At 43.6% G+C, this 12203-nt stretch overlaps 1 protein-coding gene across 1 annotated transcript in view; it reads left to right on the top strand.

The window, feature by feature from the left end:
* Positions 1-6701, top strand: part of CASP10 (caspase 10) — an 82763-nt gene extending 76062 nt beyond the window's left edge. The window contains exon 11 of the mRNA XM_073646492.1: positions 4255-6701. Within this exon, the coding sequence (XP_073502593.1) occupies positions 4255-4435 (181 nt within the window). The 3' untranslated portion in view covers positions 4436-6701. The remainder of the gene's footprint in view (positions 1-4254) is intronic.
* The last annotated feature ends 5502 nt before the right edge of the window (positions 6702-12203 follow it).

The raw sequence follows: 12203 nt of genomic DNA, 5'->3' as shown, positions 1-12203 counted from the left end.
CTCGCGCCCGGACTGACTGGCGTGAGCTTAATTACTGATCCCACTGTACCATGAACCGAGGAGTGCCTGGAGGGGCGTAACTAAGTATCAACTCGGTCCGACCAAGGTCACACGGCGGCTCAGTCGACTCCGTGAACCAGGGAGGAACCGAGCAGGGGGACCAGGTGCTACTCCAGGTCAGACCCCAGTCACAGTTGTTGACCCACACCGGGGAATGCAGGAACAGGCAGGTTAGGCTGGCATACAGACAGGTGGGTACTGGCTGGCACGGCTGGTATGAAGACAGGTGGATATTGGCAGGCACAGTTGATATGCAGACAGGTGGGGACTGGCAGGCACGGCTGGCTTGCAGACAGGTGGGCACTGGCAGGCACGGCTAGTATGCAGACCGGCGGGTACTGGCAGGTAGGAACGCAGGCAGGATAGGGACCAGTACAGACTGGGACACAGGAAAAGAGACGCAGGTGCTTTGGACAGCAGAGCGAAACCGCAGATGCGGTGAACAAGCAGAGCAGAGCGAAACTGCCAATGCGGTGAACGAGCAGAGCGAAACGGCAGGTGCGGTGAACGAGCAGAGCGGAACCGCCGGTGCGGTGAACAAGCAGAGCAGAGCAGATCCGCATGTGCGGTGAACAAGCAGAGCTGAACCGCCGGTGCGGTGAACAGGCAGAGCAGAACCGCCGGAGCGGTGAACAAACTGAGCAGGGCAAAACCGCAGGTGCGGTGAACAAGCAGAGCAGAGCGGAACCGCAGGTGCAGTGAACAAGCAGAGCAGAGCCGAACCGCCGGTGCGGTGAACAAGCAGAGCGGAGCAAAACCGCCAGTGCGGTGAACAAGCAGAGCGGAGCAAAACCGCAGGTGCGGTGAACAAGCAGAGCGGAGAAAAACCGCAGGTGCGGTGAACAAGCAGAGCAGAGCAAAACCGCAGGTGCGGTGAGCAAGCAGAGCGGAACAGAGCAGAAGGTGCAGGCAGACAGGACAGGGCTCTGTTCACATAGAACAGACTGGAAAATACAGGAAGATAGTTAAAACACAGGAGGTAGATACGGAGGCAGGGAAAGGGGACAAGCAGAACCAGATACACACAAGGTACTTGCAATGAAGTAGCGAGTGGACACAAAACTCACAAACTGAAGTACAGAGACAACGAGTAGGAGTTAGGTGCAGGTTCAGACACTGCACGAAAAGGGAAGGTTCGGACATAGAGACAAACAGGCAACGGGCTAGGACACCGTTCAGACAGGAACTGAACCAGGAACAAGATACAGGAACGAGCCTGGGAACTCAGCCCCCAGGGTGGCGGAAACAGACTAGAAGTCAGAGATACAGGTAGCGGCCCTGGGTACTCAGCCCCCAGGGTGGCGGAAACAGACTAGAAGTCAGAGATACAGGTAGCGGCCCTGGGTACTCAGCCCCCAGGATGGCGGAAACAGACTAGAAGTCAGAGATACAGGTAGCAGCCCTGGATACTCAGCCCCCAGAGTGGCGGAAACAGACTATAGTCAGGACAGGACCTGGCAACTCACAGTTGCACAGAACACACTGTAAGAAAGTGTTGCTCAGGCACCTCCTACTGGGTGGAGGGGGTTTAAGTATCCAGTGATTCACAGCAATAGGCTGGGGACGCATTAGGACTGCGCACACTGTAGCTTTAAGAATCAGGAAGCAACAGCGCCGACGCCCTAAGCCAGCAGACAAGAGACATACAAACAGCAAGTACTGGAGCAAAGTGTGCAGCCTGGCCTGATAGGTAAGATTGCGGTCTTGCATGGTGGGAGATGGTAAGCCATGCAAGCACGCCACCAGGGATGTTACAGTGAGCACACAGGAGAGGTTTTCTTCTGACGACTCTTCCATGAAGACCATATTTGTGCAGGTGTCTCTGAACAATAGAACAATGTACCACAACTCCAAAGTCTGCTAAATCTTTCTGTAGGTCTTTTGCAGTCAAGCGGGGCTTCTGATTTGCCTTTCTAGCAATCCTATTAGCAGCTCTCACTGAAATTTTGCCTGGTCTTATAGACCTTATCTTGACCTCCACTCTTCCTGTTAACTGGCTGCTGTTTTTTAGCACAAGGTTAGAGGAGGCTGGGTGTTTATAAAGCTGGAAAATTTCCGTCACCTGGCCTTTCTTAACGATATTAGTGAACAAACCATCACCCTAACAGGCTAATTAAGGTTTGAAACCTTGGTCAAAGTTATCTGAGTACACAAATCTCCAAGGGTGCCCAAACTTTTGCATCGGCCCATTTTCCTTTTTCTAACTTTTAAAATTTAAAAAATGACAATATACAGTTGTGCTCAAAAGTTTACATACCCCGTCAGAATTTTTCCTTTCTTGACCTTGTTTCAGAGAATATGAATGATAACCAAAAAACTTTTTCTCCACTCATGGTTATTGGTTGGGTGAAGCCATTTATTGTCAAACTACTGTGTTTTCTCTTTTTAAATATTAATGACAACCAAAAACATCCAAATGACCCTGATTAAAAGTTCACATACCCCAGTTCTTAATACCGTGTATTGCCCCCTCTAACATCAATGACAGCTTAAAGTCTTTTGTGGTAGTTGTGGATGAGGTTCTTTATTTTCTCAGATGGTAAAGCTGCCCATTCTTTTTGGAAAAAATCCTCCAGTTCCTGTAAATTCCTGGGCTGTCTAGGATGAACTTCACGCTTGAGATCTCCCCAGAGTGGCTCAATGATATTGAGGTCAGGAGACTGAGATGGCCACTCCAGAACCTTCACTTTGTTCTGCTGTAGCCAATGACAGGTCGACTTGGACTTGTGTTTTGGATCGTTGTCATGTTGAAATGTCCAAGTACGTCCCGTGCGCCGCTTCTGGGCTGATGAGTGCAAATTTGACTCCAGTATTTGCTGATAACGTGCTGCATTCATCTTTCCTTCAACTTTTACCAAGTTTCCTGTGCCTTTTGTAGCTCACACATCCCCAAAACATCAGCGATCCACCTCCATGCTTTACTGTAGGAATTGTGTTCCTTTCATCATAGGCCTTGTTAACCTCTCTCCAAACGTTTATGGTTGTGGCCAAAAAGTTCAATTTTGGTCTCATCACTCCAAATTTCCTTGTTCCAGAACTTTTGCGGCTTGTCTCTGTGCTGTTTGGCGTATTGTAGGTGAGATACTTTGTGGCATTTGCGCTGTAATGGATTTCTTCTGGTGACTCGACCACGCAGCCCATTTTTTTTCATGTGCCTCCTTATTGTGCTTCTTGAAACAGCCACACCGCTAGTTTTCAGAGAGTCCTGAATTTCAGCTGATGTTATTTGTGGGTTTTTCTTTGCATCCCAAACAATTTTCCTGGCAGTTGTGGCCGAAATTTTTGTTGGTCTACCTGACCATAGTTTGTTTTTTACAGAGCCCCTGATTTTCCATTTGTTAATCGCAGTTTGAACGCTGCTGACTGACATTATCAATTCCTTGGATATTTTTTTTGCATCCCTTTCCTGTCTTGTACAGTTCAACTACCTTTTCCCGTAGGTCCAATTCTTTGGCTTTCCCCATGACTCACAATCCAGAAATGTCAGTAGCTGGATGAAAGATGCAAGAGTCTGTCTGGATCCCAGAAACTCATTCAGCTTTTATGCACACATACTGATTACAAGCAAACAGGTCACAGGTGTAGACATTCAAACCCATTTGTGTCAAATTCTGTGCATGTTATCAGGCCAAAATCACCAGGGTATGTGAACTTTTGATCAGGGTCATTTGGATATTTTTGGTTGTCATTAAGATTCAAAAAGAGAAAACACAGTAGTTTGACAATAAATGGCTTCACCCAACCAATAACCATGAGTGGAGAAAAAGTTTTTTGGTTATAATTCATATTCTCTGAAACAAGGCCAAGAAAGGAAAAATTCTGCCGTGGAATGTAAACTTTTGAGCACAACTGTATATATATATATATATATATATATATATATATATATATATATATATATATATAATTTATTTTTTTGCCTAAAATACAAAGGAAATGTATCATCTTTAACTTTAGGCTCTTTAGAGATCATTTCATCTTCAACTTGCTTAACTGTTCACAATAACTGTAAATTTGACCAGGGGTGCCCAAACTTGTACATGGCACTGTACATGAAATAAACAATTCTAGCACATTTTAGGACTCTGCATTATGTCATTCCTATATTTTATCTCCTAGCAATATATGCATTCACAACTTGATGCTCCTGTTCTTCCCTTAATAGTGAATAATTTGTAATATATTTGTTTCCAGAGGAGAAGACATTTTGTCCATTCTCACAAAAGTCAACAAAACTGTCAGTGAAATGGAGTACCCGAAGGACGGCAAGACCAATCTGAAGCAGATGCCACAGCCAACTTATACACTGCGAAGAAAGCTTGTGTTTCCAATACCTCTGGCTCCATTTAAACCAGCTTCTAACGAAGCCAATTAATTTTTGAGTGAAAGTATTCTGTTTTGTTTAGGTGAAGAATGTCTGTTTCTTACGCTGTAAAGCTGGTTTCACACATCCATGTTTTACGGTCTGATTACAGGCTGCAATTTACGGAATAGTTGCGGGTTACCTGACACGAACTTGACAGACTCATTTATGTCTACTGGGATATCGAGTGGCCAGACTATGCATCACGTTACTTACTTGGATGTCAAATTAGGGATGTGTGAAATCAGCCTAAAGGTCCCTTACAGTGGACATTTTATTGATCTTGCAATCATTAACCCCTTTCTGACATAGAACATACTATTATGCTCTATGTCGGGTTAGGTCCCCAGTAGAGATGAGCAGATTGCTTCACGCAACCCTGGTCCATGGTCTGAGCTAGTGCTCGGCATACGGGTAACTTCTCAGCTCCGCTAATCATAAGCCGAGACTGGGATCCTGGAGGGTATGGAAATTTGCGCAACTCCTGACCATGGCTAGAGAGCACTGCTGTGGACCAGGGCTGCGCAAAGCTATGCACTCATCTCTAGTCCCCATGAGTCCACACTATAATCAGGATATGTCAACTGTGTTTTATAGCCGGCGTGTGCCGGTAAAAGCAGCGAGCTGGCTCCAATCACTGCTGTTTAACCATTTAAATATAATTGTCAATCACTCACAACAGCATTTTAATAACACCTGCACCCATCACCTCCCTCTCCGCTACATTGCGATTGCACAATGCCAATGGGTGGCCTTGGCATGTCATTTTGTGTATATACCACAATAAAATTGTATTGCAGCATATAGAACAAGTCATCCAATCGCAAGTTCATGTCCTTTAAGGAGGCTAAAAAAAAAAGTAAAAAATATGGTATTGATACAAAATATAAAAATTTCAAAACACCCCTCTTATCCTTCGTTAATTGTAACAAAATTAAATAAAATACCCATATTTGGTATTCTAACATCCGTAAAAGTCCCATCTATTAAAATATAAACTTAAAGAGGTTGTCTACTACTTTTACATTGATTGCCTATCCTTGGGATAGGCCATCAATGTCTGATCAGCCAGGGTCCAACACCTGGCACCCCCACCGATTAGCTGATTTGAATAGGAGGCAGATGTGCAGTACCCCGCGGCAGCCACTGCAAGTAGACGGCCAAGCTCGGCAAGTAAGTACTTCCGACCGGCAGCCACCGTCACCGATAGCTGATCAGGGTGTCGGACCTCTGTCGATCAGACATTGATGGCCTATTCTAAGGATCAATGTAAAAGTAGTGGACAACTTCTTTAAGTTACCTAGAGGGTAAATGATGTAAAGTGGAAAAAAGAAACCCAGAATTGTGGGGTTTTTTAGGTCACCACATTTCCCTAAAAAAATGCAATAAAAACCTATCAAAATGTCATAGGTACCCCAGAATGTTCCGGGTTTCAGAAAATGGCAACCATTTTTTTTTTTTTTTACAAATTCATTAATTTTTTGCCACCAATTGAATAGTTTTTTTTATGTATTTAAGTTTGGTAGTGCCATAATTATACTGACCTGGAGAATCATGTTGCCAAGTCATTTTTATTGAATAAGGAACACCATAAAAATAGTTTTTTAGAAAGCAATGGCGGAATTTTGTTTTTTTTCACCGTAATTGTTTTTTTTTCTCCATTTTTCATATAATGAAATAATAGCACAGACACAACTGTATGTGTAGGTATCCAGTGTTTAGAAACACCTGACATTCTGAAATCCATCATGTCAGATTATCTAAATGATTGTACTGTACTATGTGCAATAAAAATTTGAATATATGGATTTATGAGTTGAAATGACAATGAGCTTTCACTTCATCTGAAGTCTTTGCAATGCTGAGCATCTTCTTCTGCCTGTTTATATCTGCTTAGATTAGCCTATTCATTTGAAAAGTCTTACTCTATTAATTTTAGTATTTAATGTAAACCCTGTTTAATCCTATAAATGTAACCTTGTTAAGGCCTTCTTCATACTTAGAATACTGCTGTATAAACTACTTCAACGGGAGCTGCAGTACCCCAAACAGCCACTACACCGTGTCCACAGCTGTGCTGTCCTAACTCCACACTCTGTTTTACTGATCGTGGAGTTGTTGGGTGTCGGATTGCCACTATCCTCAACGACCTCTCCTAAGCATAGGCCATCAATATGTAAGTTCTTGACAACCAACACAGAGCACTATTGGCTCGTACTAATACATATGTAGAAGCAAAATCGACAATGATTTAATAAAAGATTATGGTGCACTAAAATAGTTTTTCTATATAATTAGATGTACACTTTAATCTTTAATTAACGATGTTGTGTTATTCACGTAATTTTCTTACTGCTTCAAGGACAGTGCCAAATTTACAAGGAGAGGTGTTGCTGCTGCTCCCAGCATTGTGGCAAAATAAACTGGGGAGAAAACGTTGTACATGTACTTCTGCTGCAATCTGGAATTTTTTTTTGTTGATATTTTTTTATATACTAATAAGTAGATTCTTTTAGCTCACAGAGGAGACAAAATATTGAGAGGGAGCTTTTTCTCTCTTATTCCTGCATAATACCATCTGGTGACAGTATAAATAGGATGCAAAAAGTAAATGGTTGGGGTGACTTGGTGCAGATAATTTATGGATCAAACCAGCAAAGCTTCACCCATAAATTTTGTGGCCATAGTGAGTTTAGGCCACTTACATGTATTAATACCAAAATGTACAGTCGTGGCCAAAGGTTTTGAGAATGATTTGGTTTTTACCAAATCTGCTGCTTCAGTGTTCTTAGATCTTTTCATAAGTTTTAAAAAATAAACCTGTCACCTCAAGAATATGAATATCTACCTTCAGATATAGGGTTAATCTGCAGGTTAATAGCATTTAAACCCTGGGTAGCTGGCTTTAATGGAAGAGTGGCAGAAGGTAGAAAATGAAGTTTAGTTCTTCTGCCGCTGGCTTCTAGTCATCGGGATGGTGCAATCATCACTCACTGACTTCATTCTCTCCTTGCAGGTACTCTTTCAGTAATCTAGCTAACCAGGGCTTAAATGCTTTTTACCTGCAGATTAACCGTATATCTGCAGGTAATTAGCATTTCTCAAGGTGACAGGTTTCCTTTAAACTTTTATTGCCAAATACTTCAAATTTATATAAATACTCAGTATATACAGTGTCGACCCAGGATATCAGCTACTGGGCCAAATCCTGACTATACTGTGAATGTATCACAATTTCTGTGTTTTTATGTGTCCACCCACTTTTTGAGGATTGACCACAAGTTCTCAATGGGATTGATGAGCTCTAGGGAGTTTCCTGGCCATGGACCCCAAATTTCAATGTTTTGTTCACCGAGTCACTTAGTTATTACTTTTGTCTTGTGACGTAGTGCCCCATCAAGCTAGAAATAGAGAAATAGTATTGTTTCTCACCAAACTGTTCCAAATGTCTGTCAGAAGGGGAGTTTTTCAGAGAAAATAACTTTGCTCTAGTCCTCTGCTGTCAAATCCCTGTACTTCCTGCAGAAAGTCAGTCTGTCCTTGTTGTGTATCTTGGAGAGAAGTGGCTTCGTTGCTGCCCTTCTTGACACCAAGACAGCCTTCAAAAGCCTTTGCCTTGCTGTGCGTGCAGATACACTGACACCTCCCTGCTGCCTTTCCTGAGCAAGCTCTGCAGTGGTGTTGAACTGATACTGTAGCCAAATCATCTTTAAGAGACTTTACTAGCCATTACTAGACTGTTTTGGGTGCCCTGAATCCTTCTTTATATCAATTGAAGCTCTCTTTTTGAAGTTCTTAATGATCCAATAAATGGTTGATTTAGTGAAAATTTGGACGTTGCCTGTAAATCCCATTTGATGCAAAGCAATGATGGCTGCAAGTGTTTCCTTGGAGATAACCATTGTTAACAGAAGAAGGCAGCAATTTCAAGCACCAGTCCCTTTTTAAAGCAACAGGTCTGCTCTTATAACTCAATCAGAATGACAGAGTGATATCAATTGCATTGTCCTTGTTAACACTTTCTCCTGAGTGAAATGAATTAAGAGTCATTTTGTGGCAGGGTTGAAATTCAATGCTGTTTTTGTGATTAAGTTCATTTTCAAGTCAATGAATGATTTAGCAGTTTTTTACAATTCATCTGATTACTGTTAATAACAATTTGTTAAGATAATGCAATTTGAAACTATAAAACTGAAGCATCAAGCTTTGTGAAAATCAAGATTAGTGTCAGTCTTTTGGCCTCAACTGTACTAAATTAAAGTGTCACTGAATTGAAAAAAAATATATTTTTTTAAAGTTTAAATCATGAATATTCCTGTAAGTTTATAATGTTTTATGAACAAATGTATTTAAATGCTTGAATAAATACAATAAAATGTACATGGTGCTTTAAGAAAAAAGCAATAAAATGTAAATCTACAAAACTATTCTTTCAGTGTTGCATATAAAAACAGTTAAGAATGTTCAAACTGGCTAAGGCTGAGGGATACGGGGACAGCATGAAAGATACTTGGGAAAAGATTTAATTTACAAAATCTATTGCAATTGGAGATGAGTTGATCACTTTGTGCCAGATATCACTTATCTGGACCGTGGACTGGGGTTGCCCGAAGTGATCCGCTCATCTTCAATTGCAATTCTTGAAGGTAGAAGAATATCTGCAATTGAAAAGTTGATAAGGAACATAACATAATTTTTCTGTATGGAAAATTTCTAAACGTTGGCTGGAACACTTAAGCTATTTATATAGGAAACCATTCTTAGGGTGCACAGATACAGTTTTTTTTCCATCAGAGAGAAAACAGCCCAAAAAACTATACTCTTACATAGATGTCTTGGTTGGATTATCAATATTCGATGGTTACTGTGCATTCCGTCACAACTGAAACATGACAGGGTACATAAAAGCACTTTCAGAAAATTTGACTAAATTTGTGCCAAAGTAGGCAATTTTATAAAACTACAAAATATGTGGGTGAAGTAATATGCTTTACCAACATATAACATTTAATGGGATCATTGCAAATTAGTTTTTGTTGGCTTTGAGGTTTAAAGTTTAATGATTCTGTTAGTCTACAAAGATTAGATTAAATTCATAACACAATATTGTTGGATGAGGATGGAATGGCAGTCACTAATAGCATATTTTCTTTTCTCCTTTTTTTGCATGCAGAAAAAGCATGTACAATGTACATGAAAGTGCTCTAATTGCACACAAATGAAATGGAGAATTGGTGTAGGGCTTATAGAGCTTTCAAAATTCCATATCAAAAGCATATTCTGAATTAGAATGGCTAATATGTATTGAAAATAAATCAGGTTTGATATATTGCTTGTGGAGATGCCCAAGTATCAAAAGATTATGGAGCTCCTCACATGAATATCTAAATGATATACTCAGTATGATGAATGTATGGGCATCTTCCACTTTTCAAATCATAAGAGTGGTAGATAAATATGGGATTTTATACATTTGTTCGGAATATTGCTTAAAGGGAATCTGTCAGCAGTATTTCACACCCCATGGGATTGCAGCTGATTCTTTCTTTGAGTTAAAACATTGTTTTAAAACAGGCATTGAAATGATTTACTTCATGTCTGTATACTCTTTTGCTTCCTCCCATGCCCAGGAGATGTGGTATGATCAGACCGTGTTCCTGCACGGTCAGACACAGCCATTACACTGTACACAGCAGAGGCACATTTATAAGATTATCTCAGCACAGGAACATTTTATTTAATACATCCAATTATGGAAATTATTTTTATTCCAAGAGTTAGTGATTAAAATGTACTTTGTTCTTGGAAAAAAACCTTTAATGTGTGCACATAGCTATACATGGATTGGGAATGACAACAGGGCCTTCTAGATTGTGTCCTTGGAGGAGTGAGCTTGAGGCAAGAATGGTCAGGTGAAGCAGGGTCAGTATCAGGAGAGACAGAACCAAGAACTGAATTAGAGAGTAAAGAAACAAATCAAAGTGTAATGCACACGCCCGGGCTGAGTGGCGTGTGCGTGTATATGTAGTGATTCCACTGGACCGTGCCGGAGAGTGAATGCCTGGAGGGGCGTAACTAAGTATCCACCCGATCCGACCAGGGTCGCACGACGGCATACGACGCCAGTGCACCAAGGAGGAACCGAGCAGAGGGACCAAGTGCTACTCCAGGACAGACACCGGACACGGCTGTTGACCCACACAGGGGAATACAGGAACAGGCAGGGTAGGCTGGCACTCAGACTGCTGGGTATAGGCAGACACGGCTGGTATGCAGACTGGCGGATGCTGGTAAGCACGACTGGTATGCAGGCAGGGAGGTACTGGCAGGTACGACAGGTTGAAGCACCGAGTGGATAGGACCCAGTACAGACTGGGACTCAGGAACAGAACCGCAGATGCGGTGGACAAACACAGCAGAGTGAGGCCGCCCAGAGCAAGAGCAGAACAAGACGAGACCACCTGGAGCGGTGAGCGAGAGAAGAGCAGGACAAGGCCGCCTGGAGCGGTGAGCGAGACAAGCAGGACGAGACTGCTGGAGCAGCGAGCAAAGGGTCAGAGCAGAGCGAGACTGCCGGAGCAGCGAGCAAAGGGTCAGAGCAGAGCGAGACTGCTGGAGCAGCGAGCAAAGGGTCAGAGCAGAGCGAGACTGCCGGAGCAGTGAGCAAAGGGTCAGAGCAGAGCGAGACTGCCGGAGCAGCGAGCAAAGGGTCAGAGCGGAGCGGAAACCGCCGGAGCAGCGAGCAAAGGGTCAGAGCAGAGCGGAAACCGCCGGAGCAGCGAGCAAAGGGTCAGAGCAGAGCGGAAACCGCCGGAGCGGCGAGCAAGGCAGAGCGGAAACCGCCGGAGCGGCGAGCAAGGCAGAGCAGAGCGGAAGCCGCCGGAGCGGCGAGCAAGGCAGAGCAGAGCGGAAACCGCAGGAGCGGCGAGCAAGGCAGAGCAGAGCGGAAACCGCAGGAGCGGTGAGCAAGGCAGAGCAGAGTGGAAACCGCAGGAGCGGTGAGCAAGGCAGAGCAGAGCGGAAAACGCAGGAGCAGTGAGCAAGGCAGAGCAGAGTGGAAACCGCAGGAGCGGTGAGCGAGGCAGAGCAGAGGGCACAGGGCTCTGTTCACACGGAACAGACTGGAAGGGAGAGGCAGAACCAGGTACACACAAGATATTTGCAAAGAAGTAGCGAGTGGACTCTAAATTCACAAACGGGAGTACAGGGACAACGAGTAGAAGTTAGGTACGGGATCAGATTCTGCAGGAAAAGGGAAGGTACGGACATAGAGAAAAACAAGTAACAGGCTAGGAGAGTATTCAGACAAGAACAGACACAGCAGCAAGATACAGGAGCGGTTCTAGGTATGCGGCTCCTAGAAGGGGGAACGAACAGGCTAGGAGCGTGTTCAGACAGGAACAGGCAAGATACAGGAACGGGTCTAGGTATGCGGCCCCTAGAAGGCGGAAAGAACTGACTAGGAGCGTGTTCACACTGGCCTGGAAATACAGCCTCCAGGATAGGCAGAAGACAACAGGCTAGAAGATAGTTCAGACAGGACACAGTTCAGACACGAGAACTGATACCGCAAGGCAGGAAACATAGACAGGACCTGGCACATCAGTGACAAGAAGCCAACTGACAGAACACAATGCTCAGGCAAGGATTCCAGGAAAGAGCTGGGCTAAATACCAGGTGACAGACAGCAATAGGCTGAGGACGCACAAGGGGTGTGCCCGCAGCAGCTACAAGAAGCAGGAAGTGATCGGGCGCCGCCCTTAAGCAGAAGAAACAGAGG

Source organism: Phyllobates terribilis, unplaced genomic scaffold, assembly GCF_046119375.1.
Source record: "Phyllobates terribilis strain yellow unplaced genomic scaffold, ASM4611937v1 Scaffold_9__5_contigs__length_417890890, whole genome shotgun sequence".
NCBI lineage: Eukaryota > Metazoa > Chordata > Amphibia > Anura > Dendrobatidae > Phyllobates > Phyllobates terribilis.
This window is presented reverse-complemented; position numbering and strand designations above follow the sequence as displayed.